The sequence below is a fragment of the Meles meles genome, chromosome 16, assembly GCF_922984935.1.
Source record: "Meles meles chromosome 16, mMelMel3.1 paternal haplotype, whole genome shotgun sequence".
In the NCBI taxonomy this organism is placed as follows: Eukaryota; Metazoa; Chordata; class Mammalia; order Carnivora; family Mustelidae; genus Meles; species Meles meles.
Genome location: NC_060081.1, coordinates 61,319,704 through 61,344,297, shown reverse-complemented (window position 1 = coordinate 61,344,297; position 24,594 = coordinate 61,319,704). Strand labels below are relative to the sequence as shown.

The 24,594-nt window shown below is 50.6% G+C and overlaps 2 protein-coding genes across 4 annotated transcripts; one reads left to right on the top strand and one right to left on the bottom strand.

Moving 5' to 3' along the window:
* The first annotated feature begins 2,841 nt into the window (after positions 1-2,841).
* On the top strand, positions 2,842-13,559 carry LOC123926822 (BLCAP apoptosis inducing factor). Its single transcript, XM_045981044.1, has 2 exons — positions 2,842-3,222; positions 11,597-13,559. The coding sequence occupies exon 2, from the start codon at positions 11,773-11,775 to the stop codon at positions 12,034-12,036; it is 264 nt and encodes an 87-aa protein (XP_045837000.1). The 5' UTR covers positions 2,842-3,222; positions 11,597-11,772; the 3' UTR covers positions 12,037-13,559.
* Positions 7,369-11,581, bottom strand: NNAT (neuronatin). Of its 3 annotated transcripts, none has more exons than XM_045981041.1 (3): positions 9,584-11,581; positions 8,563-8,643; positions 7,369-8,337 (listed from the first exon to the last, which is right to left on the bottom strand). In XM_045981041.1, the coding sequence occupies exons 1-3, from the start codon at positions 9,794-9,796 to the stop codon at positions 8,245-8,247; spliced, it is 387 nt and encodes a 128-aa protein (XP_045836997.1). In that variant the 5' UTR covers positions 9,797-11,581; the 3' UTR covers positions 7,369-8,244. The 3 variants fall into 3 exon arrangements, with proteins under 3 accessions (XP_045836997.1, XP_045836999.1, XP_045836998.1); XM_045981043.1 differs by having other exon boundaries at positions 8,568-8,643; XM_045981042.1 differs by lacking the exon at positions 8,563-8,643 and having other exon boundaries at positions 9,584-11,571.
* Positions 13,560-24,594: the final 11,035 nt, after the last annotated feature.

Below are 24,594 nucleotides of genomic sequence, written 5' to 3'. Positions count from 1 at the left end.
ATCACACAGGACGGATTGGCAGGACACCTTTCTCTATTATAGTTTAATTTTCTTGGGGTAAAACATACATAAGGTACATAAAGTCCCCTAATCTTAAGGTAGAGCTTGATGAATGTGTGGCAATGTAATCACCATGCAGATTAAGATATAGACCTCTTCCCGCCTCCCAGATAATTCCCAGATAATTCCCTCTCGATCCTTTCCCATCTCTAGTCCCCTCCTACCAATCCAGGTAACTACTATTCTGATTTCTATCACCACAGATCAGTGTTGCCTACACTTGAACTTTATATGTGAATGGAATCATACAATATGTACTAATTTTTTCTGGATTCTTTTAGTTCATATACTGTATGTGACATCAATTCATTTATCACGTGTGTCAGTATATTGTACTTTTGTATCTATAACATAGTATTCTGTTGGATGAACGTGCCATAATTTATCAGTTCTCCTGGGTTTTTTAAAACGATTTTTATTGTGCTCACTTCGGCAGCACATATACTAAAACGATTTTTATTTATTTATTTACTTGAGAGAGAGGGAAAGCACAGAGGAAGAGGGAGAACCAAACCCTCTGAGCAGGGAGCCCAATGTGGGGGCTTGATCCCAGGACCTCAGGATCATGACCTGAGCCAAAGGCAGAAACTTAACTGAGCCCCTCAGGCACCCCTATCAGTTCTCCTGTTAATGGACATTGAGCTATTTCCAGTTTAAGCTATAAACAAATCTACTACAAAAATTCTTGCAAGAATCTTTCTTGTAGACATAGGCATTCATTTCTCTTGGAATGAATACCTAGGAGTTAAAATTCTAGGTCACAGCTTAGGTGTATGTTCAGATTTAGTAGAAACTGCAGGTTTTCAGAAATGGCTGTACCAAGTCCCTCTCTCACCAGCTATATGTAAGAATTTCAGTTGCTTCACGCCCTTGCCTCCACTATGAGACTCCTTTTCTTCCAGTGTTAGATATTGGGTGTGGCTGGCATGGATGCATTGATCCCCCAGCCCACAAGCAGCAAGACAGAGGCCACATCCAGCCTGTTTCTAAGCTGGGGGAGGAACAGACATCTTGACATGACGGTGACTCTAGGAACTGAGATGGCCATCTTATGACCATGAGCACGAAACCATCATAAGGACAGCAGAGCAGAGACAAAATCAACCTGGGAGATAGAATGTCTTTGACGACACTGCCAAGCCACTCAATTAATCTGCCATTGGGTGGCAGCCTACTTATTTTTTAAGCCAGTTGATTTGGGGGTTTTTTGTGGGTTCTGTGGACTTACAACATAAAGGATACAGTCCGTAAGCTCCCTTTGTAACCCAACCAAATGGTACCACTTCTATCCTCTATAGCAGTCAGCCCCACTAAGCACTTTCTCCTTCTTGAAACCTTCTCTCTGGGATCCCATGCGCACCTGGTCCTCCTCCTATCCCTCTGTTCAGTTTCTCAGCCTCCTTTCTTGGCTCCTCCTCCTCGTCTGTGTTTTTTAAAAATCTACCTCCCCTACCTTGGAATCTCAACCAGCACCATGATATCATCCATCTCCTGTGTGCCAATGCTACCCAGATATGAATCCCCGGCCCAGACCTCTCTTTTGAGCTTGTCTCATACAGAAATGTCTATTGAACTTCTCCACCTACTTTGCCCAAGCATTTCAAAAACTTGCCTTCTCAAGGCCAAACTCTGTATCTTCCCCCTCAACTGATCCCTCTTTAAGCTTCACCACTTTAGTGAAGGGCTCTTGACTCCTTCATACTCAAGACAAAAACCTAGATGTTCTTGCCATTGCCTTAGCACACATCCACTCTTTCATCCTTTATTTCTCTGCCTCTCCAAACCACCACCCAGAGTCATCATCACTTCGTAGCTAGAAAGCTCCCAAAACCTTCTAACTGGTCCCCCCACACCTGTGTCCTCCAGGTGTCCTCCAAGCCATGTAACCAGGGTAGCCTTTTGGAAAACAAATTTGTTATCATTCCTCTGACAAAAATGGCTTATTACTCTCAAGATAAAATCCAAATTCATTTGGTAGTTCTACCTGCACTACTCCTTTCTCAACCCTTACCCCCACCCTGCTCCTTCCCACCTCATCTGGGACAAGTGGTTCTTTCTGCCTATAACATTTCCCCTTTCACTCTAGCCCTGCACAACTCCTAACCATCCTTAGTTTCTCAGTCTAAATGCCAGCTTCTCAGGGCGTATCCACCCTCCCACCCCTCACCCCATGTTAGGACCCCATTCATTTTTCAGAATCCTCCTTCGGTTCCCCCACTACACTTCCCACGCCGCATAATTGTATGTTGATTAGATTAATATTATTAACACAGTCATTGTTTGCTGACTGTCGTTCCCTCCGCCCACCCCGCCCGCCCCTACAGTTGCCCACACTGCGCTGGCAGAGCCTTGAGGTTAGAGCAGTGTCTACGGCTCTCCACTCCACCTTCCACTCGACCTTCTCACCTTTGGCACCGCACTTACAGATAGTAAGCGTTCAAGGAATGCGCTTAATTAGCTAATAAACGAATCCTGACTCATTCAACCCTCATAAGAACTCTGTGAGCTAAGCATTTCATCGCACCTAGGGAAGCTGAGAGTCGCGGTGGGCAAGATGCCCGACGTGTATGGGGAAAGGGGAGGAGTCAGGTCCTGACCCAAGTCAGGTCCTAAGTTCTGAACCCGATTTTCCCGCTTCTGAACTTTGGCCCCTCGGTGAAAGGGCCAGGGAGCGGGCGGACTTTGAGCCACGAGAAGATTTGCCCCGGATGACACGGGTGACCTACGAAGGGAAGCGGAACCCAGAGCTCACCTACGAAGACTAAGGTACGCCCCCTCGGGCTCTCACTGAGTAAGGATCACAATCTGCTGCATATGCATGAGGCCCTGATTCAGGACTACCCGAGATGCGCCTGATTAAAAATTCTTCGGATTTGAAGGCGTGAGAGCCCCCTCAGTTCCTCACACGTATATAGAAAGTTTTCAAAAGCTCATCTGAGGCTAACCTTGGGGGGATATCGGGCGAAGATGACCGCAATTTGGGGTTTATGATCAGGCGTCGTCTGGAGGCAGCCCAATGCCAGGAGGGGTCCTCGGACCGCTCCACTCGAAGACGAAGGGGGCGTCTCCCCGGCTTCCTGCGGCGTCGGTGGCGAGCTGAGGTGGAGGCAGGCTGCGGCAGCGAAGGCGACAGTGGCGGCGGCGCCATGGCAGGGCTCGCAGGTACCGTGGCGTCGGCCCCCTGGGGACGGGATGAGAGGCCCTCAGTGCGGCGGCGCCGCCATGTTGTCCCTTCGGGGTCACCTTAAGGCGTCTCCCCGTCCTTTTCTGGGGTTTTCCTTCCGTGCACCCAGGGGGCCACCCCTGTCCGGTGTCACGTGATTGCCCTGTGTGGCCCTAGCCTGGGCCTCGGGGGTCCTTTCCCGGCCCGAGGCCGAGTGACCGGACCCCTGGGTCTCGGTCTGGCCTCCAAGGTCAGTACTCGCTTGTCTGTTCCCGGGACGGGACAGGCAGAGTCGGGGAGCGCGGGGCTGAGGGGCGCGACTACCGCCTCTTCGTCCCAGGGGCTCGTGGCAGGGGGCCCAGCTTCTGAGAGTCCTTTTATTCTGTCCCCGATCCTTCAGTCTTATTTTTTTTTTTTAAATCAGAAAGGGGCGTGGGTGAGAGGAGTGTAAGGGGGTCTCCCGCCCCAGGCACCCGCTTTGGTGTCTAAGGTGATGGGATAATAGGTTGACGCTCGGCTTTGAGTCGCGGGTGCTTCTTACCTCTCCCATAACTTTACATCAAGTCTGGACACCCGTTTCCTTTCCTCCAGTATATATGGGGAGTGGCCCTCAAGGGCAGCTGAAGGAACGGAATGCCTGGCACACCAATGGCTTGAAAGAATGGGGGATGGGGAACAGTTCTTTTTGCTTACCCCTTCCAGACCTTCTGTAAATTCCTTCCAGGCCTCCGTGTCCCTTTACAACGCTAAATGTTGGGCAACGCTAAATGTTGGGCAACGCTAAATGTTGGAACAGACTGGGGTCTGTCCTAGGGAGCGAATGATCTTTCTGTTCATAGGTTCGGATCGTGTTTTATCCCTTTCAGGGAGCTGGTGTGTTGGGAACAGCTTCTGTTTGCCCTGCCTGACATGGTCCAGCCATCCCCTCAGCCTTCTGGACAGCAACACCAAAGCCAGGACAAAAAAAAAAAAGTTCCTGCTTAAGTGCTAATGCCAAGTGTTAGATCTTGTTTATTTGTTTATTTTAAATCAGAGACTAATTAATGTCAAGTAAATCTTTAAAAGATTCAGAGCCCTGGTCAGTTTCCAGTGACCAGATCAATTCCAGATCGTAATTGGTCTTGTTAGAATTGCTGCCAAAAACAGTTTAACCTTTTATCTGTAATATGTTCTTTCAAAGAGGAATCTGGAAGTCTGGGTTTGGCTGTCTTTTTTGTTGTTCTCTTTGAAACATATGCATTCCATTCCAAGCCTGTCACTGTGTGCTATACCAGGGACCATGTGTTGCCTGCCTCTTTGACTTCCTGTTCTGGGAATGCTCAGGAATCTGGACCCTGCTGGGGTTTGGGCCCTGTGGGAGGAGAGGGAGTGGAGGGGAGGGTGAACAGTATCTTTCCCAGAGAAGATGGTGACTTGACTCTGGGGCATACAGAGGAAGTCAGAGGTCACCAGGGAAAAAGAGACTGTTGGTTAGACTAATGTTTTGTGTGTTGTGTGCGCGTTTGTGCACGTTTAAATCTCTGGGGGTAAAACTAACTGCAAATTCAGAATCTCACTTTAGGGTGCTGGCTCCTGAGTAGATACAAGTTTGAAAATAGATCTGTAGCAAATGGCTCACAGGAAACCTGCTCCCTCACCCAGCGCAGGTGTAATGAACTGTTGCTGTCCCACAGCTAAAGGTTAAGAAGCTTGTCCCCCACCCCTTCCTTCAGTCACAATCCAAATACTCCACAGGTAGAGATAGTGGTGTCACATAGACCCCACACCTCTGAAAGTCATGGTACCTAACCCTACCCCCCCCCCAGCTTACCTGGTTAGGGTGACGCTGACATCCTTCTTGGGGTATTCGTGCCAAGAGTCTTGCCTTTCCAAAGCCATTCCAATCCCCTCACAAATCATCTGCTGTATCCTTGGTCTTACAGGGACAGAGCCTTTTAGGGGTGGTGGAGATAGTTTAGGGGAAAGGGAGGCCTGTGGACTTCAGGGCCCTGAAATGAAACTGTAGTCGTTTTTAACTTCTACCATTGCTCTCTATCAGAATAAAATGCTTTAATGGTACTGCTTCTGGAAAAATTTTTATAAACAAGGTGTGTTTGGACCAGATTTCTAGGCACCACACAGGAACAGAAAGTGGACACATCCCTTCTGCCTTCTCCAGTGGGGTGTTTGCTGCCAGAACATCAGGGTTTGGGGATGAGGGATTAAAGTGGGAGAGTGGACATTGCACACTCAAGCCCACCCATGTGGATACAGGCCACCAGGACAGCGCTTGCCTGGAAGTCTGTCATCTCACCATGCCACTCTGATGGATGGATGGAGAAGCCCCACAAGTGGGCTTTGCCAAGATTATCTGGAAAGCCCTGGGACTGCCAGCAGCTTCTAGCCTTTTAAAGGGGGTACAGGAGGCTAAGGGGAGCATGCTTTGTCTAGAACAGCCAGACCCTTCCATGCCTGTCTGTCTGAACCCAGCTACCTTCTAACTGGGCTGAGGTTAGAGCATGTGGGACAGTGGGGCTGTGGGCATACATACCCCTTGAAGGCTCTGAGGTGAGGCAGTCTTCATTGAGAACACATGTTGAAATGTTCATGGTTCTGTGGGCTTAGTGTTGAAAACCACAGCAATTCCCAGTCTTGAGGCCTGCCAAGATACAACTTCAGAAGGGAGGTGTGGGCACTGCCTGCTGATGAGTCAGCCTGGGGCAAGAGGAGATCCACCCCACTTGCAGGCTACAGTAGAAGCTGGAGTCACCCATACTAAGGGAGATGGGAGTCTGATTATACAACCCCACCCCAGTCCCCGTGGGTCCTGATTGCCACTTTGAAGGCAGAATGTTGCTAGTATCTTGGAGTTCACCTGGATCTTAGCAACCCTGGTACAGAGGGGAACTGAAGGTGAGGGGTAGGAGGCGACCTGGCCAGTTTCCCTGGGCTGATTGATGACAAAGGCCAGTACCAAAACTGAGGTCTGTACCCTCTACCCCCATAATTCTCTGATGCTGTACTAAAGTTACAGGTGCCTCTAGAGGTGCTGGTGGTGGGGTTTAGAAAGGGGTTGCTTAGAGGAGGGGAGATATTATTGGGCTCAGGGTGCTTAGTGCTTAGTGCTCCCGAAGTGTTTGTGACAACTGTGACTAAGGGATTTGAGGAAGTGGCAGAGAGGGAGATTTACGGCTCCAAATCCTCCCTTGGTGTTGACCAGGAACAGGTGTGTAGTGACAGGGACACATTAAGCCAGAGAAGAGGCTGAACAGGCGGCAGGGCCATTTGGTGAGGCAGTCAGCTGACCATGTGAAAGGAGTCCTGACTCACTCAAGAGTGAAAGAGGAGAGAAAGAAGCCAGGAGCCAAACAGCCAGGCCAACCGCTCATCTACCCTGACATGGCAGGAGAGAGCCCAGGGCCAGGGACCTGGTAAGTCCCTAAGAATGTGGAGGCTAATGCCAGAAGTGGAGAACCCACTAATGGGGAGAGCTAGAGTTTCCTGGGTGTCGGTTAGGAGACCTGGAGAGTAGCACAGCAGAGCAGAATGTCCTTATAGTGGTCCCCATAGGGGTTATAGGGCCTGTAGGGATAAGGTGGGCCAGGGAGGCACCACACCACACCTCTTATCTGATACTCATTGTCCAAGCCAGTGTCCACCCTGCCCAGTGCTCACTTCCTTCGGGTTCCTGGATGGAGATAATACTTTATATTCTGAAGTCCTGATCACCCCCTTGGTCTCTAGTACCCCATCTTGAGGGCTAGTCCCACTTTTCCTGCCTCCCATCTTTCTCAGTAGTTACCTGCCAAGGCCCATTATTCCAGGACAAGTGAAGGCATCCACCCCTCTGGGAAAGGTAAGTGGTCCTTTATTCTGAGACCACAATTAAGGATGTAGACCTTTCTCTTTGGGGTGGGGGAAGTGCTCCTTTATCTCAGAACAGTGTTAAGTAAAGATGGAACTGGGTTGGCAAGGGTCCCAGCTTATTCCCGCTTTGTTGCCTCCCCCACCCTCCCTCTCTCAAGTAGTGTGCCCCCCCCCCCCACCCTGTGGTACATCAGTTCAGTCTTAAGGAGTATGTGTTGAAGCCGTAAAAGAAGTCACAAGAGAGACAACTTTTTGGTGCACCTCCACCACCCCGCAGGGTCCTGGGACACTGTGCGAGATGGGGGAGATACTGGTTTTTTATTTTTTTGTAGAGGTGGTCCCTGTCCTCCAGGAGCTTACAATCTAGCTGGGGAGACACAACTAATGCACACTTATACAATCAGTACAGTTAGCGATTACCACAATATTGACCACAACTGCGTGAGACCAGGGAAAGCAAGATCAGTGAGGGGCCGGGGGCATAGAGAAGGTGTTTTAGTAAAGATGGGATTCATTTACTGGTTGAATAAGTCCAAATTGAGTGACACATTTCTTTTGGGCTGGGCTTAGGAGGCAGTGAGTGGGGGAAGGGAATTGAGGGAGCAAAGGCAGCAAGGCTGGAATGCACGTGTTGTAGGCAAGGGACATTGAGAGGGCCCCCCTCCATTTCTTAATCCTCCTCCCTCACTCTCGCCCTCAAGTCCCGCCACACAGGCATGCAGCTGGTGCCTTGTCTGCTGCATGGAGATTCAGGGCTTCGGCTGGTGATGCTGGAATGTCCATTCTGCTGGCTGGTGTGGTTGTCTGGATCTCTGTGGTGGGCCTGTTAGCATGGCCATGGCTGCGGGGCTGGGATGGCGCTGTCCCGACTTGGTCCAGATCAGAATGCATTGCCTGTGCCCAGATCTTGGGGGTAAGCTCCCCCCATCCCCCCTCCTCCCTCTACCCCGCCCAGCAGTCAGGGGTGCAAAGGGGCTTGGACGGGATCTGGTATTGTCGTCATTGTCGGTGCTGCTTCTCCGGGAGCCTACCGGCCCCTCACTGACCTTGGCAAATGCTCCTCTGGCGAGAGAGCACAGGGGACCCCCCATTCCTGCGCGGCACTGGCTCCCATGCTGGCCGAGAAGCACAGGAGCACCTGGTGACAAGGCCGCCCAGGGCTGGGGGCTGGGGCCTCAGTTGGGGGCTCGCTGCCGGCGCTCTCCCAGCACCTGCCGCCCGGTCCTCGACACCGTGTATGCCAGCTTCTGCAGGGAGTACCTGAACACCTGCAGCAAGAGACCCGGGACCTGCCCTTAGAGGCAGGCACCCGCAGCCCATCTGCAGCGCTGCCGTGCCCGCCCCCGCCCCACCCCCTGCCCCGCCCGCCCGCCGGTTGGACTCAGAGGCAGGCGCGGGCGCAGCTTGTCCACGAGTCAGGGCAGCTGGAGCTTTTCCAACTGTGCTGAAGGCTGCATGGCAGCAAGCTGATTGGACCCACAACTTAAGTATACCTCACTTCTCGCAATGGGCTGTGTCCCTGGAGGATTTCGAAAAGCGAATCCTACCCAGTAAATGCAGCATTCCAGGAACACCTTAAAGGAAATATGCAATTCCTTTGGCAAAAGATTCCCTTAGCAGAGAATTCTTCCTGCAAGGGGTGCTTTTAGGGTAAATGATTTTATGGGCAAAGTGCTTTCTTCTGATTTATTTTTACAAAGCACTTTGCCTCTATTTGATTTTTTATTTTAATAAAGCGAATTGTCCTTTTTTGGAAGCGCTTTTTTTCCTCTCCCATTTTTCCTGCAAAGAACCTTTTCTAATTGTTTGCTTCAAAGCGCTTTTTATCCGATTCATTTTTTTCTTGTTAGCTCCTTTGTCTGATTTTTTTCTGCAGTGCGCTTTTTATCTAGTGCATTTATTTCTGCCAAGTGCTTTTGCCTGATTTATTTTTCCTGCAATGCGCATTTTCTCTAATTCACTTTTTCCCGCGAATTACTTTTCTCTAATTCGTTGTGGGTTTTTATGAAGAGCTTTTTTTTTTTTTTTTTTGGCCTGAGAAGTGCCTTTTTCTAACTTATTTTTGGTTCCACCTTCGCAAGCGCTATGTATATATTTTTAAGAAATTTCCCCGCAATGCGCAATTTTTTAAGGCGGAAAATTTGGCTACGCGAGCGTAAAGTCTCTTCGCAAAACACAAGTGCCCCGCCTCCCTCCTGGGGTCGAGTATGGGTGTAGCGGGTTTTTCTTACCGCGTTGGTCGCTAAGAGCTTCGGCGATTGTCAGCGGCTGGCGCCCGCCGCGCCCCAACTCTTTGTTCCCGGCCGGGCGCGGGCGCACTGGGAAGGGTCTGCGCGAGGAGGAGGCGCAGGGAACGCGCGGGGGCACGCGGTGCAGACCGCGGCACTCCGGCAAGCAGGGATCGCGGCAATAAGGATAGGATGGGTCCGAGAGGCGGCAATTGCGACGTGGGCCTGCCGGTTAAGGGGGCGCGCATCGGGACCCCTCTCCCACCCGGAACCTGGGCACACTTACCTGCAGCAGCACGCGGAAAATGTACCAGCCAATGATGAGCAGCTCAGCTGAGGCTGCCGCCACTGCCGCCATGGTTCCGAGAGTGGTGGGTGAGTGGTCGAGAGCAAGCGCGGTTCGCCAAGGTCCACTGATCTCTCGGAGTTCGCTGTTGGGCGCACTGCCGCAGCCGCGGTGGCCGCGCCTTAAGTATCCGCCCGCCACCCAAGTGCGCATGCGCGTCTGGGGTGGGTTCCATTGAGGAGGGGTGGCCGGGGGCGCTCCTCATTCGCCAGCAGAGGAAAAAATAATCCATTTGCTCTTTCCACACCGACCCCCGCCTCCTGAGTTCCATCTTAGCCCCTTTCCAGAAGATTCCGCTGTGCCCGCTTTTAGATTTTAGTGTAAAATGGAGAGAGACTGCAACTCTTGAGTAGCGCAAAGGGCTGGAGTAGGGGGTGCACGCCTTTTGGCAAGGAACTCCTTCTCCGAGCGGTGGCCTGCAATTTCTGTCCCAGTGTCCGTGACACACCAGTACCCCACCTTGGGCATGGGTGGAAAACTAGGAAAACCTAACTTGGGGATCATCTGCCCCACAGAGCAGGGGAAAAAAAAGAGGTGCCCCTTCCCGGAGCCTTGGCTTCAGAGGCCCGTGGTCGGTGCTCATTTTGGTTTTTGATGTGCTGTAAGCCCCTGTCCTCTGCTTCCCGAGAGTCCCTGAGCATGGAACTTCCTCTGATTCTTTGCGTCCAGCTTCTTGCGGTTACTACCACGGTGACTATTGAAAGGAATAGAGCCAGGGCACTGAGCTCTAGGCGCACAAGCAGTAGTCCCTGGGTCTACCCTGTGGGGGGGATGCGGGAGGGATTGGCGCCTTTGTGTGCGCAGAGGGGGTGGGATGAGCTTTCGGAAAAGTGGTCGGAAAATGCTCCGGGATCATTTCTGCCAGACGGGTCTTTTCAATCTCTCTCTTGTGCTCCCCCCGCCCCCCCCCCCCCCCAGGCCCTGGTAGGTCTTCACACAGCCAGCGAGGTTCTTTGTACCCGTTGCGCTGGGCAGCTGGAGGTCGGAATGGGGTTTTGCTACGGACACTAGAGGGTTGTGGCCACCGCAAGTCCGTTTCCAGGCACAGCGGGGAAGACCCAGACGCGGGTTTCTAGCTCAGGCCTCAGCGCCCTGGGGGCCCGCCACTGGAGAGCGCCTCTCCAGCAAGCTACCTAGCACAGGGGCCAAATGGCATTTGCCCCTCTGTGGATAGAAAATTAATTTTGATTAAAAGCTCACAGAGGTCAGGTTCTATACAGTGCCAGCAGCAGATGGAAAGTGTAAGTGATCCAAGCGAGGTCAGTTTGGATGAAGTAGCATGGTGATTTTTTTTTCCTACGTTGACTTTCGAAGAAGTTGGCTGGTTTTGGCAAAATGATGCCAGGCTGCCATCTTAAAACAAAATATTTGGTAGTGCTGCCCACCCCGCGGCCTCGCAGGGCATGCAAGGATCCATTACCCGCGAGCTCCGGCTGGCAGTGAGGTACTTTAACTCTCTCCCGAGCACCTCCTATGACAGACTAGATACAGAACCGAACCCTGTTCTTATTTTGTGGGGGCACAGCATGGAGCCCATGGCCATTCGGTGGCAACCACAGGGCGGTATTGTGAGGTCTGGGGCCCTTGAGGACGGGCTGCAGCCCCAGGAGGCGATACATGATCTCTGCTGGGCAGGGCCCAGGCAAAGCCAGTCCACTGTGCCGGACCTGCTGGAAGAGCCCTCTGGCCCACCTCCCCGACAGGCCGGGGGGAGATACTCTAGGAGCTTCCTGAGATGGTGATGTGGAGCGGAGTAGACTTCCATGGGTGGGCAGGGAGGAAAGGGCATTCACATTTGCTGTTGTTAACCATGATCCATTTTCCCAAATAAGTATACATTCTGTTCCTGTTTTTTTTTTTTTTTTTTTTTTTTTTTTTTTTTTTTTTTGGTGTCTGTCTGTCTGTCTGTCTGTTTCTTGTCTGTTTGTCTGTTGTGTTGACTTTTCTCTTCAGGATCCCTGCTGCCTTGGTGATCCCGGGCTGACAGCCAGAGAGCACAGCGGCTCAGCTCCTGGAGAGTGAGGGTTGAAGAAAGCGGAGGGCAGCTGCCTGCGCCCGCTGGCTCCCATTAGGTCGGTTCCTGCAGCGGTGCCCGGTGGCCTTGGCGAAGGCCCTGCCCAGCAGAGATCATGTATTGCCTCCAGTGGCTGCTGCCCGTCCTCCTCATCCCCAAGCCCCTCAACCCCGCCCTGTGGTTCAGCCACTCCATGTTCATGGGCTTCTACCTGCTCAGCTTCCTCCTGGAGCGGAAGCCTTGCACAATCTGTGCCTTGGTTTTCCTGGCAGCCCTGTTCCTCATCTGCTATAGCTGCTGGGGAAACTGTTTCCTGTACCACTGTTCTGATTCTCCGCTTCCGGAATCGGCGCACGACCCCGGCGTTGTGGGCACCTAACAGCCTGCCCAGTTAGCTTTCCAAGGAAGCAGAAGATGGGAGGGGAGGCATTGACATAGGTCATAAAGCATTGGAGTTTCAAATCCCGCAGCCCCGCGGGTGCCACATTCCTGGCGGCGCCTTTCTTGGCCTGTGATGTTTTATCCTTATAATGTGAATAATGGCACTGACCGGTGCTTTTATTGTAGAGTCCTGTAGTCGTGGGTGGTCTTGTGATTGTGTGTGTTCTGTCCCCATCCCATTTCCCCTCTACCCCCCAGGCTGGCAGGATGGTCACCTCCATTGCCTCATTCCTGCGAGGAGTCTGTGCTCATCCTGGTCCACCGTCCCAGCATGACCTGGGCAGATAAAATGCCAGTCACATCACCTCTGTGACCCCCTCCTTTTCAGGGTCTCTTCCCTTCTCAGAATGTTACCATCCCCTCAGTCCCTGTCCTGGTTTCCCTTTAGTTCTCTTCTACCCCTTTCCTTTTGGGGGGAGCACCTGTCCAAGACAGGGCTCATTTTTGCACTTATCTCGAACTTAAAGAGATTGCTGACGCCCGAGAGCCTCGCTTTTTCATCCTTCTTTCCCCGGTCAGCAGCCCAGACAAAAACGTGTCTTGACTGTTTGTTGTTCACAAATCTCCAGTATTTTCTCCACTTCATTTTTAAGAAAGAAGTAACAGAGACCTGTTGCTCTTTCACTTGGGTGTCTGGGCTCATGCTTACCAGCCCAGCCTCACTTTCTTTGCCCTTCCTCCTGCCTTTCTCAATTGTCCCGAGGAGGGGGCCTCACCGTGTCTCCCGTGCATGCTCTGCAGGATTGAGGTGTGGCGTGTCCCTCTAGATCTAGCAGTCCCCAGCCGAGTGAATGGAAGAGTACTTGTGTGTTTCATAGCAGCCATGATCCCGTAATAGGTGTTTGGATATTTTTTGGCGTGCTGTGTGTGTGTACGTGTGTGTGTGCGTGTGTGTATACAAATACATGTGTATATTCCTTTTAAAGAAGCTTTATCGAGCGTGTTCTGACTTGGAGGTTTAGCAGTAGCTAGCTATAGTAGGTGCCGCTACAGTTTTTATTTAGCATGGGGACTGCAGGGTGACCAGCGCACTGGACTCCGAGATGGTTCAGACAAGACAGAGGGGAGCAGTGACCATCATCCTTGTGCCAGGAGCTCCTTCAGTCCTGCACATATAGACTGTACCTTATGAAGAATACACAGGAAGACGTTGTGACTGTCACTTGCTTTTTGCTTTTTCTGCGCTTCAGTAACAAGTGTTGGCAAACGAGACTTTCTCCTGGCCCCTGCCCACTGGGGACCAGCATGGTTGTCCATCCAGTCTCAATCATCCATCTTTCTCTTGCCTGAGCAGGAAGGGCGGTGTGCCAGGCAGAGGACTGAACTGGAGGCAGTCCATCTAGGGAATGGGACTGTGAGGCCACACTTGGGGAACATGTGGACTGCTATTCCGGAGCTTTTATTTTTGGTGTGTTCGTTGCACAGCTGTTTGAAATGTTTAATAAAGCTTTATAAACTTTACTTTGTGGTTTTATGTGGCTGCAGTCCATTTGGGTCATGGTGTTGGATTTCTGCGTTGGTGGGGGGCAGAGGGTAGCTTGGAGGGGCTGAGTCCTTGGCGCCAGAGTACCTTAGCCCGAAAATTTGATCTGCTCTCTGGAGAGCAGATGGTGGGGTTGGGGGAAGGGAAGAGGGGACAGGCCAGGCGGTGAACAGGAGGGAGTCTGAAAGTTTTTAGAGATGAGACATTCGTGTTTCTCAGCTCCTGTGGCCTCTCGCCTGAAACTGTTTCCCTCCATAGGAGATTTGAGTAACCGATCCCTTAACAAACAACTTAGGACAGCTGGAGCTCTAATCATCAAGGGTTTTTATGGTGCTGCTTTTGAAGTAAAAATAAAGTGAAACTCCTATGGCATTTCAAGTGGAAAAATAAATAAGGCTGGCCTCCAACCAGGGGGCTTAAGGTGATGGCTGGAAGTGCAAGAGTGTGGCAGGTCCCTGTTGTTGATGGGCACATGCTCCTGTGGCTGTGATCTTTGAGACAAAGCGGGTGGCTTACCAGGGACCTGGGCTGAGTGTTCACCTTTCAGTCTCTTTTCCTTCTAGAAAACCTAACTGGAGCACTGCTGTCCAAAGCACAGTGCTGTGTAAGGATTTCTGGAGGTAACCATTGCAAAAGGGCTTTGGTAATTTCACAGGAGGTCACATGTCTTTTCTAGACTTTTAATTTATTGCTGTAAAGTTTTGTGTCATTTTCTCTTGCCCCTTTTTAAATCTCAACATTGTCAGTTTGTTCCTTTTTTCTTTCCTAGCATTGCTTGTCCATGCTTTCTCTTTTCTTGACCAAAACTTGCCCAAGATTTATCCATTTTAAAGGTATTTTCAAAGAACTGAACTTGTATTGATTATATCTGCTGAGTATTTTCTGCCTGATCCTTTTGTGCCTTTACCTCTGAATTCTTCTTTTCTGGGTTTCTGGATTTATTTCTTGGTTCAGCAAAGTCTTGACAAGAAGAAGAGTCCTGCATGTGGGAAGGAGGGTTTATTCAGCAAACACTGAGTGCCTGTATGAGGCTTGCTGGGGATTTCAGGGGCAAGACCCAGGCCTGACCCTCCAGGAGCGCATGATTCTAGCCTAGTGGGGAAGACTTAAGAAAATAGACAATTGCAAATTCCAAAAACAAAACAAGCAAACAAAAAAGGCTTTTGTGGCCCCACTAGCCCGTGGAGGCACCTGGATGATAAATGAAGCCAAGATTGTTGTTTATTTTGCTCTCCCTCAGAAAGCAGCTTTCTGTCGTAGGTTGGGCCTGCTTAAGAGTTACAAACCAGCCTCCCTCTGAAAGATGGGTGGCCCTTGCCGTCAGGGAGCCTGCAGCCCCCTCTCTCCCACCCCCAAGGTGACTGCCAAATCAGCATTCTGTCTGCCCTATGTGCTGCTTTCCACCTTGGCATGCACCCTACCTCCTCTTCCTGAAATGCCTTTCAGGAAAATGAAAAGTAGATACCACTCCTGGAAAAGAGCAGGGGCACCGGGCCTTAGAAAATCATGCTCTGCCATCTCTCTGGTTGCTCTGGCTCCTGGTGTGAGACAGGTGCTCACGAGGTACCTGCTAACCACGGGACCCCATGAGGCCTTGGGCTGGGCTTCTGTCAGAACTGGTCTGTACCCTGCTCCGGACCTTGGTTTCCTTATAAGTAAAAGGTGGTCTTGGGAGCAAACAGTTCCTAGCCCTAAATACTGGGAATCCTTCTTCCTAGGATCTTAAGGTGCTTCTGGATACACTTGAGAAAGATGACTAAGCTCCGGGAAGGGGGCAGTGCCCTTGCAGGACAGCCTGTGTGTGCTTTCTGCTTTAGTCAGTATACCATGTGAACCCAGATACGCCTCTGTCAGGAAGCCTTCCTCTTCATAGTGACTGGTTCTCCCACCCCTCAGGGGGACCTGCACTGTTCGTCAGGGGTGCACTTACTAGAATTCGTGTAGGACTAGGCCTGGGGCCACACGGGGTGAATATCCCTGCCATCATTGAGTCACCCCGGCTGATGGGAAAGGGCATGACATTGGGCAGATAATCCCACCGAGACGTATTAAACTGAATTGTGGCAGATGCTGTAATAGGAGTCTAAAAGGGGATCTGATGCAGGCCGGAGGGGACTGATGTTCAGGCTGAGACCTGATGACAAATATGAATGGTTGAACAGTGAAATAATGCATGAGATGTTATTTCTCAGCATCTCATCAAGCAATCTCTGTTCTTGCAGATACAGAAATGGGACTGAAAGTAAAATGAAGGGCCACCAGTATGTGGCTGTCCTAGAATCAGAGCTCAGATGGCTTTTGGCAACAGAGGTTAGGCTGTTCAAACTTCAAGGACTATACTGGGAGATACTGGGGGACCTAAGGCTAACCTGCTGTTGGCAGGCCCCCAAACAATCCTGAGAACTCTTCAGCTTCCAGCTGACTAGAACCATCACAGATGAGGATCTGGTGGGAATAGGGGATAACCCAATCCAATCTGGATTCTTTTTTTTTTTTTTTAAGATTTTATTTATTTATTTGACAGAGAGAGAGATCACAAGTAGGCAGAGAGGCAGGCAGAGAGAGAGGAGGAAGCAGGCTCCCTGCAGAGCAGAGAGCCCGACGCGGGGCTCGATCCCAGAACCCTGAGATCACGACCCGAGCCGAAGGCAGCGGCTCAATCCACTGAGCCACCCAGGCGAGGTACAGGACAGCTAGCATTCGAGCAGTGAAAGTGACAGGGCTGTCCAGAAGGCCATAGCCCTGTCTAGCTCCTTGGGAACAGGGAGAAGGAGATCTCAGGCATGCTGGTGGGTTGGGGGAGGTGAGGGCAGGAGCTAGGGAGGGAGGAGGATGGAGAAAAGTGATAGAAGGAAAGCTGCCTCCCATTGAACCGCTGCAGGAAAGGAGGCCAGAGAAGGGTTGTCACTGGTGTCCAATCCCCCACATCCAGTGCAAAACTCTCCCCTCACCCCCAACCCATCCCATGATGGCTAAAAAGGGTCACACTCTGGAAAAGGGAAAAACTAAGAAGTGCTCTCCTCAGCAAGTGGTGGAAGGTGATCCTAACTCCAGAGGGGCTGGTCCAGCCTCTGCCCGCACCCTGCCTCCCCAGTGTCTTCCCGAATGCCAAAAGAGGCATGGTTTGGTCTGCCAAGCTTCAGACAGAGAAGGCAGTATCTTGAGAAAAACTTTGATTATAGAGTGGGCTTGGAGAAGGGAGAAACCTAGCCAAGCAATAGCTGAAGGCTTCCTACGGAAGCCCTTGGTCTTCTTTGGGATGCTGGGACTCAAATGGTGGGAGTAGACTTAGGGAATGGTGTAGGACCAACGAACCTTGAGAGGTGAGGCTTCGGGAAGCCCCGGGTCCTATGCCCCCACCTTTGTGACCACACCTCCCGGAGCCTGTTTCCTCACCTGTAGAATGCACATCATAACATCTATTGTAGCCTGACTCAAGATGTAGTCTTCACAAATATTCCCTCTCTTCCGGCCTCTACCTCCCACCCTTACTGGGCTCAAGTCTCTTGAGGATATGATCTGATCATCCAGCTCTCCTGCTCATTTGTTCATGCCAGGAGCATTGGCCAGACCCTGTGCCAAGCTCTGAGAAGCTGATGCAGAGCAAGACCATACTGTCCTTGAGCTCAGCTCAGTGGGAGGACGGGACCCCTGCAGATCATTGCAGGGCCATGTCTGGCCTCTCACCTCGTTTCCTGGACAGCTGGGAATCTACACTTGGCCAGCTCACCACTTCTTCCAAAGCTAAACCCTCAGCCAATTCCCTGTCCCACACTGGTGGTTGCAGCTCTCTAAGGGGCCCTGATCCCCACCCACCTCATTTCCCATGTGACTTTGCTGTCCTCCGTTCACTCTTTCCCAAGCCTCTGTTTCCCCATGCGTATGCCAAGGAGGGGACAGGACTGGAAGTCTTGAACATTTCCAAAGCCATCAGTGAACTTCACCCTTGTTATTTCAGTACCCTTGTTACTTCTTAGAGATACAGAGTGAAAGAAAGTGTGTTACAATAAGCAAGTGTTTAATTAAAGGACTTTCTGCATTAAAGAATAAACCTCAAATCTGTCGGGTACAGAGTCTTAGAGTCAGGGCGCACTCGGGAAGGTTTCTGAGGGAAGAAGACAGACAAAGCCGCTCAGTGGCTCCCTTTTGCCTGTGCTCCCAACTCCTTAGCTTGGCCACCAATGCCCTGTATAACCCTTGAGGGTGGGTGCTTGGGCTTTGTCCCTTGACCAGGCCCAGGCCTAACCAGACCTGGCAGGGAACCTGCTGATTCGCTGGCTAGAGGGGTGGCTGGAGGGATGACCCAATCAGTCAACCTCTTGGACTTTCTAAGGATTTAGGTGGCCCAGTCCTTCTACAAGTAAGAAAATTCAGTTTGCCTCCCGGTCTCTTCTCAGCAACTCTGAAGTGACAATATTTTCCAGCCTCCAAACTAATATTTCACACACAGATGTCACAGAGACTACTATTTCTCAGATATGCAAGAAGAACCTTGTAAATTGGTTCCACAGCCTGGCATCCTCCCTCTGGGAACAGGTGACTATGAGTCACCTGTCTTCCCTGAGCCTCAGTTTCCCCACTTGTAAAATGAGGCGTTTGGATAACCTCAAGTTCCTTTCCAGCTCTAGCATCACCCTCAGATGCCCTGGTGCCTAGGGCAGTCATTAGACAGGGGACGTGGTGACTCTGGGATCTGGGTTAAGTCCATGTTTTGGAACATGGAAGAATCATGGTGATGGCTGCAGCCCCCAGAAGATGAGCTTGGCAGAACGGGCTAGAAGATTGCTCCACCGCTGGTGACGTGTCCTGGCAGAGTCTGTGCAGGTAGGTTGATGCAGGTGAGGGGCAGGGTTGGGCTGTCCATTCTCTTGTGATCCCTAAGCAATGGTTGTCTGCAGGATCAGAAGCCTTCAGGACTGATGGGTGCCAGTGAGATTCAGCCATTCATACTGGCAAAGTAGGTGAACCATCTTTTCACACGCGGTCCTGCCGGGGCTTCCAGAAAGTTTTCTGCTCCCATTCCTTGAAGTCCTCTCTGTATTTCATTGTCTATGCCTGGAATTATACCTTCCCATAGCCTTCCAGCTCCCCATCCAGGTGGCATGTTCTGTGAGAAGACTGTGGCCCTGATACCATAACCAGCCAGGAATGGCTTAGCTCAGGGGCAGAATCATGAGAGGAAGACTTGTCCAAAATTGGGGCTCTGTTGAAAGAAAAATACTAATCCATTTCCAGTGTCACCTAAGAGCACACACCCAAGTTCAAATCCTATTTTAAAAGGTCAGAAAGGAGATACAAGCCCATTAAAAATCAAGGAAGAAAGGAATTAGATAATTAACGAGTATCTGAATGGGGAACCCCAAAAGCAACAAAATGACATCAAGAAGGCAAAGACCAACCGATCCAACTACATCAAAACTAAATATTTCCAGAACCAAACAATATCACAAAGAGAACCAGAAAGCAACGGGTAAACGATCTGCAGATCCCTAATGGGTAAAAGAACACAAGCAAAACCTTAATGGTAAAAATGCAACAGGAAAGTGTATAACTCACCTAAACCGACTTTACAGAAGAGGAAATAGAAGAACTGACAAATTTTTTGGAAAAAATATTCAATCCACTAATAACTGAAGAGCAACAATAAAAAACATAAGGAGGGGCACCTGAGTGGCTCAGTTGGTTAAGCCTCCAACTCTTGGTTTTAGCTTAGGTTATGAGCTCAGGGTGATGGAGTTGAGCCCTGCATCAGGCTCTGTGCTGGGCACAGAGCCGGCCTAAGATTCTCTCTCTCTCTCTCCCCATCTCTTGCTCACGTCCTCTCTCTCTCTCTCGCTCAAAAGAATAACAATAATAAGGAAATATGAGTTTCCCCCAGCAAATCAAGGGGGAAGGTTTAAGAACACCCAGTGCTGACGAGGACACAGTAGAACGGGCACTGTTATTCAGTGCTAAGGGGACTGTGAATTGGTGTAATCTATTTGAAAAGTAGTACAATAGTCAAAGAGAAGGAGAGAGGTGAACGTTTCAAGAAAGGGTAAGTAGCCTATATTTATACAACATGTATTGTCTTCTTTGTCTTCTATTGTCTTCAGGCATGGTACTAGATGTTAAAATATGAAGATAAATAAGATATGGCATATCTTGGGCATATGGTCAAAGAGTTCAGACACACAGATACTAAAATGATGTGTAGTAAGAAGGCCAGAGATGTGCTTGAGACGTGGGCAAAGCAGGGAGCACCTGGGATGGGTGGTACATATGTGAGGCTTTCTGGGAGTATCTGGGGGGTTCCTAGAAGAGCCGCCTGGATGAACAGGAGTTAGTCAGAGAGCAGAGCAGAAGTAAGCATCATGGACGAGCTCCTGGACAGTTCAGGGTCACCAGAGCATGAGAGTAAGGAACAGGGGATGGAGAAGGTGGGACCAGATCGCACAGTGCCATGTCTGTCTAACTGAAGACTTGGTTCTTTTTCCTCTTGACAAGAGAGGGCCTCTGAAGTATTTTGAGTAGGTGGGTGCCATGGTCAGATTTCTGTTTTAGGGTAGTTACTCCAATTGCTTGGAGACATTTGGAGGGGCAAAGGCTAATGAGGGGATGATCGCCTTGGTCCAAGTCAAGAGGGCAAGGCCTGAATTAGGGCTGGGCCAAGAGGTTGGAGAGAAGGTAGAATTAGAGAAACCTGCTGACTGACTGGTGGCTGAGTTAAAGAAGGAGAGTCAAGGATGCCTTCCCTGTTTCTGTCTTGAGTGACTGCATGGATGGGAGAATACCCCAGAGAAAGGACAGACTTAGGGGCTGGAGGAGGGCTGTCGAGCTCAGTTTTGGACAGGTTGAGTAAAAGGTGGGCGTCCAGGTGGAGGTGGCCTACAAGGGGCTAGGCGGAAGGTTTGGATCCAGCAGGAGATTTAACAGAAGATTTGGTTTATAACTGATTGTGACTGTAGCCACGGGCTTTGGTGAGCTGGGCCTTGGAGAAACGGCAGCTAAGAAGAGAAGGGGATCCAGGCAGAGAACCTATTCCCCATGTAAGGGGTGGGCAGAGAGAAAGATGAGCCCACAAAGGCAAAAGTCAGAAAGAGGTGAAAGAAGCCCCTGAAGCCTGTGTTGGCATGCCAGCTCAGGGATGTGGAGTATTTCCAGGAGGGAACACTCAACAGACAACAGAGAAAAGCCAGTTAGATAAGGACTGAGAGCCCACTGCATGGAGTGACTGCGGGTCCCTAGATCCTCACGGGGGCAGTTGCCTGTGAGAAATGGGGCAGAAGCCCTGCAAGGGGAGGGGAATAGAATGAAAGAGGAAGGAAAAGCCGACAGCATGGCCCCCCGTCCAGAGAAGTCTGGGATACTAGGAAGAAGTGCTTGAGTTACGATTTGTGTTAAGGAGAATCTCGGAGCTGGGCCTAGAGGAAATAAGGATAGCTCTGACAGAAGAGAGGCCGAACGGGCTGTCGCCTAATGTGCTTCTGTCTGTGGAAATCAGAGGTGAGATCAAAGGACAAGGTCAGTAGGGAAGAAAAAGGTCCACCGGTGACCTTGACTGGAGCTGCTGTCAAGTAAGAGGATATATATGCCAGCTGGGAGCCCACAGAGGAAGTGTGGGCGTGTCCCGGGGGGAGAGATGGAGAACTCAGGATGAGCTGGAAGGAGAAGGTGCAGAGTTCACAGGGCAGGGCCAGACACTGAGCTGTGACTGACACTTTAGGAGTGGATGCAGACAGAGGACCTGCCCAGGAGACTGAGCAGGAGGGGCTAAAGGATAAGACCAGAAAAGTAGTGGTCCCAGAAGCCCAGGGAGCTGAGAGTTCCCACAGCTCAGGGTGGCTACTGGTGGACCAGATGCACAGAGGTCAGGGGAGATGAGGGCATCCCCCAGACCTGGTCTTGGGGACCTTTGCCATAGCAACTTCAGGGGAGGGACCAGGAGCCCGCCAGCTGGGGGATAATCTGGAGTCTGGCTGAGAAAACAGGAGGAAAGAGGGGGACCTGGTGGGGGGGGGGGCAGCAGGGCTCAGGAAGGTGCTGTGTCTTACCTGCTGTCATTTGGACAGAAGAGGGCTATGGGAGCCGAGTTTAAAGGGCAGCAACGGGTCATGCAAGGGGCCCCAGAGCGGTGGGATTAAGTATAGACGTGGAGAGATTAGCCGTGTATGTGGAAAGAGGCAAAATTAAATCATGTACATTTTACGAGGTAAGCTGATCTCCATGTTCTTCTGGAGGCTTTTGCTCTGCCCTCTGGGTAGCGACTACAGCTCTAATTAGCAGTGGTTTCATCCTGCCTGTGTCTGGGGCCATGTCTTCCTTGGTTTTTGTACCTTTCAGCACCTAGCAACAGGCAGCGAGCTAGGTAGAGGCAGAATCATTATTTTCCGCTTGAAATCAAATGTCTGAAATTGAGGTTCAGAATTCTGTTTCATCACAGAGATTTTGTGACAATTCCCAGGGAATCCGTGAACAAGGAAATACAGTTCAAGGTTGAGGCTGTCATGGATGTGAGAATGTCTGCATCCCAGTAAATGCAAGCCATACTCCTCTGTGGGCACAGCTCTTTACGGTTTAATGGTGGATCATTACATTTGTCTCCTTTGGTCATCGCAACCCCATCCTCCCACCCCTGGTGAGGCACACAGCTACCATTAGCCCCATGTCACTTAGGAAATTGAGACCAAGAGAGGCAGGCTGGAAGCAGAGTGTAATGGGCAGTGAAGTGGATGGAGACTGGGCACAATCCTGAATGCTACATGCACAGCCCACCAGCATGCAGTGGTTGTATCTGCTAGACATGGAGTCATTCTATTTCCTTCATGTTTGAACGGGAGTCAAAAATCAAACAGAGCTTTGGTCTAACCAGCTGAGCTCTGGCCTAGTGCCACCGCTGACAACACCTGGCTTTTGTATACAGGAGCAGACCAGGTCCCACCACAGCCACATAAACTAGAGAACAGGACATTTCCCTACCTGTAACAAGAGGAATGAGGGACACCAGAAAGCCCAAACCCTGAGACCTCCCTTACATGAAGTAACCAGCCCAGAGACAGAGAGAGAGATCTGATAGAAAGCCATGGTCCAGATGAGAGACAGAGGGGCCTGAATTGGACCAGTGAAGATGGACAGAAATAGATCAGAAACTTGTAGTAGCTAAAACCCAGAAATAATTGGTGTAGGATTCACTCTCAGGTAAGAGAGGGCAAAGATGAGGGTGACTCCAGTGTGTCTGGGTGGGCCCTGGGTAGGTGAAGGGAAGGCCCCTGTGTATGAGGAACACAGCATGGAGAGCCAGTGTGAAGGGGCAGGACAGTGGACTCAGATACAGCCAAGGGGTCAGGGTCACAGCCAAGTGGAGCCCAGCAGTCACTTGGATCCGGGGTCTGGAGCTCAAGAAGAGATTGGACTGGAAGTATTGGCCCAGGGCCATGGCCACTCAGAGAGTAATGGGAAGCCTGAGAATGAGTGAGATCACCAGAGACAGAATGGGACAGGGCCCAGGGCAGAATCATGAGTTACAGTGACCTGTGAGGAATCAGTCAAGGTGTGAGCAGGTGACAAAGGAAAGAGAAGGAAGGACCTCAGAGATGTGGACAAACAACTACAAGGGGGGTTGCCAGGGCAACCAAGGTAGCGAGGCATTCCAGGGAGAAAGTAATCAACATTGTCAAATGCAGCAGAGAATTCCAAAAAAGACGGACTTTTTTTCCCCTTTGATCTCATTATTAATAAGCTTTGTTGACCTTAATAAAAGCATTTTGGGGGAGTAATAGGGCATAAACTGAACTAACGTTCAGATGTGAGGGGGAGGTGATTCTGTCCCTAATAGCTCTTTGAGGAGTCTGGAAGGAAGACTTGGAGAGGTGAAGAATTAGGGGCAGAGAGTTTGAGCGTGGGAAAGATCAGCTCCCAGATGCAACAAGCATTGTAGAGTGACAAAATTTTCTCATTCTACACGTTCTAATTTAATGCCTATTATGTGCCTGGCAGAGTGCCTAGCAGCTTGGATATTTGGTAAATGAATTAAAATAGGCAGAATCCCTGTTCCCATGGAAGTTGCGCGGTAGGAGAGGAAAAAGACAGGAATGAAATAATGAGCACACACCGATAATGTAACATGAATGGACACTCTGAAGGAGAGGACCTAAGTGCTGGAGGGTGTCCAACCTGTCCTAGGCTGACTCCAGGAGCCTTCCCTGTGGAAGCGACTCTTGAATCAAGTTGTTAAGAAGGGAAAGGAGTTAAGTGGACAGAGTAAACTGGGGAAAAGCATTCTGGGCAGAGGGAACAGCCTGTGCAAAAAGAGAAGAGGTGAGACCAGAAAGGCAGGCAGTCAGCACTGCCTGGTTGAGCAGGCCCTTGGAATCCAGGGCTGATACCTGCTCTGGTATGTCACTGTCATCTGAGACTGGCTATGCTATGGAGAAATCAGAAGGAGCACAAGGAGACTTAGGGAGACCAGTTAAGAAGTGCTCGGGTCATGGTAGACAGAATTTGGACAGTCAACATAATCTGGTTCGTCTTGATGCTGATGGAATGAAGTAGGGCAGGGAGAGGAGGAGGGATTCAGAGTGACCCCTGCATTTCTGGCTTGCCTTACGGATGAGGTGGCAGTGCCATTCTCAGAATTGGAAAGTCCTAAAAAGGGACAGGGTCTGTGAGGCCGACCCCAACTCTGGTAGTACACAGCAAAGACATCCAAGTGGAGATGGGGAGGAAGTGGCTGAATACATATATCCAGAGCACAGAGTGAGAAATTACAGAGATGGGCTCAGAGCTCCTGAGGGATCCCAAATGTGAATTAAAGCAGTGTCAGGTTTCTGGAACATTCTGAGGCTATGAAAGGTGGCTGAGGAAGAAGAGGCCTGAAATGGAGCCCAAGAAGCACCAACACTTGGGAACTGTAAAAGGAAAGAAGAATCCTCCTAGGGCACTGAAGAGAAAGGACCAGGAAGGCCTTTCAAAGCAGAAGAATGACGTGGTCAGCAGAGAGGTCAGGTGTGTGTGTGTGGGGGGGGTGGCTGATCT

Coding starts and splice junctions, on each gene's coding strand:
- NNAT (XM_045981043.1), bottom strand. CDS start 9,796: ATGCGCACTTGGGTGGCGGGCGGATACTTAAGGCGCGGCCACCGCGGC. Junction 8,644..9,583: donor TTTTCCGCGTGCTGCTGCAG/GTAAGTGTGCCC, acceptor ATTTCCTTTAAG/GTGTTCCTGGAATGCTGCAT. Junction 8,338..8,567: donor GACACAGCCCATTGCGAGAA/GTGAGGTATACT, acceptor CTCTTGCTGCAG/GTGTTCAGGTACTCCCTGCA.
- LOC123926822 (XM_045981044.1), top strand. CDS start 11,773: ATGTATTGCCTCCAGTGGCTGCTGCCCGTCCTCCTCATCCCCAAGCCC.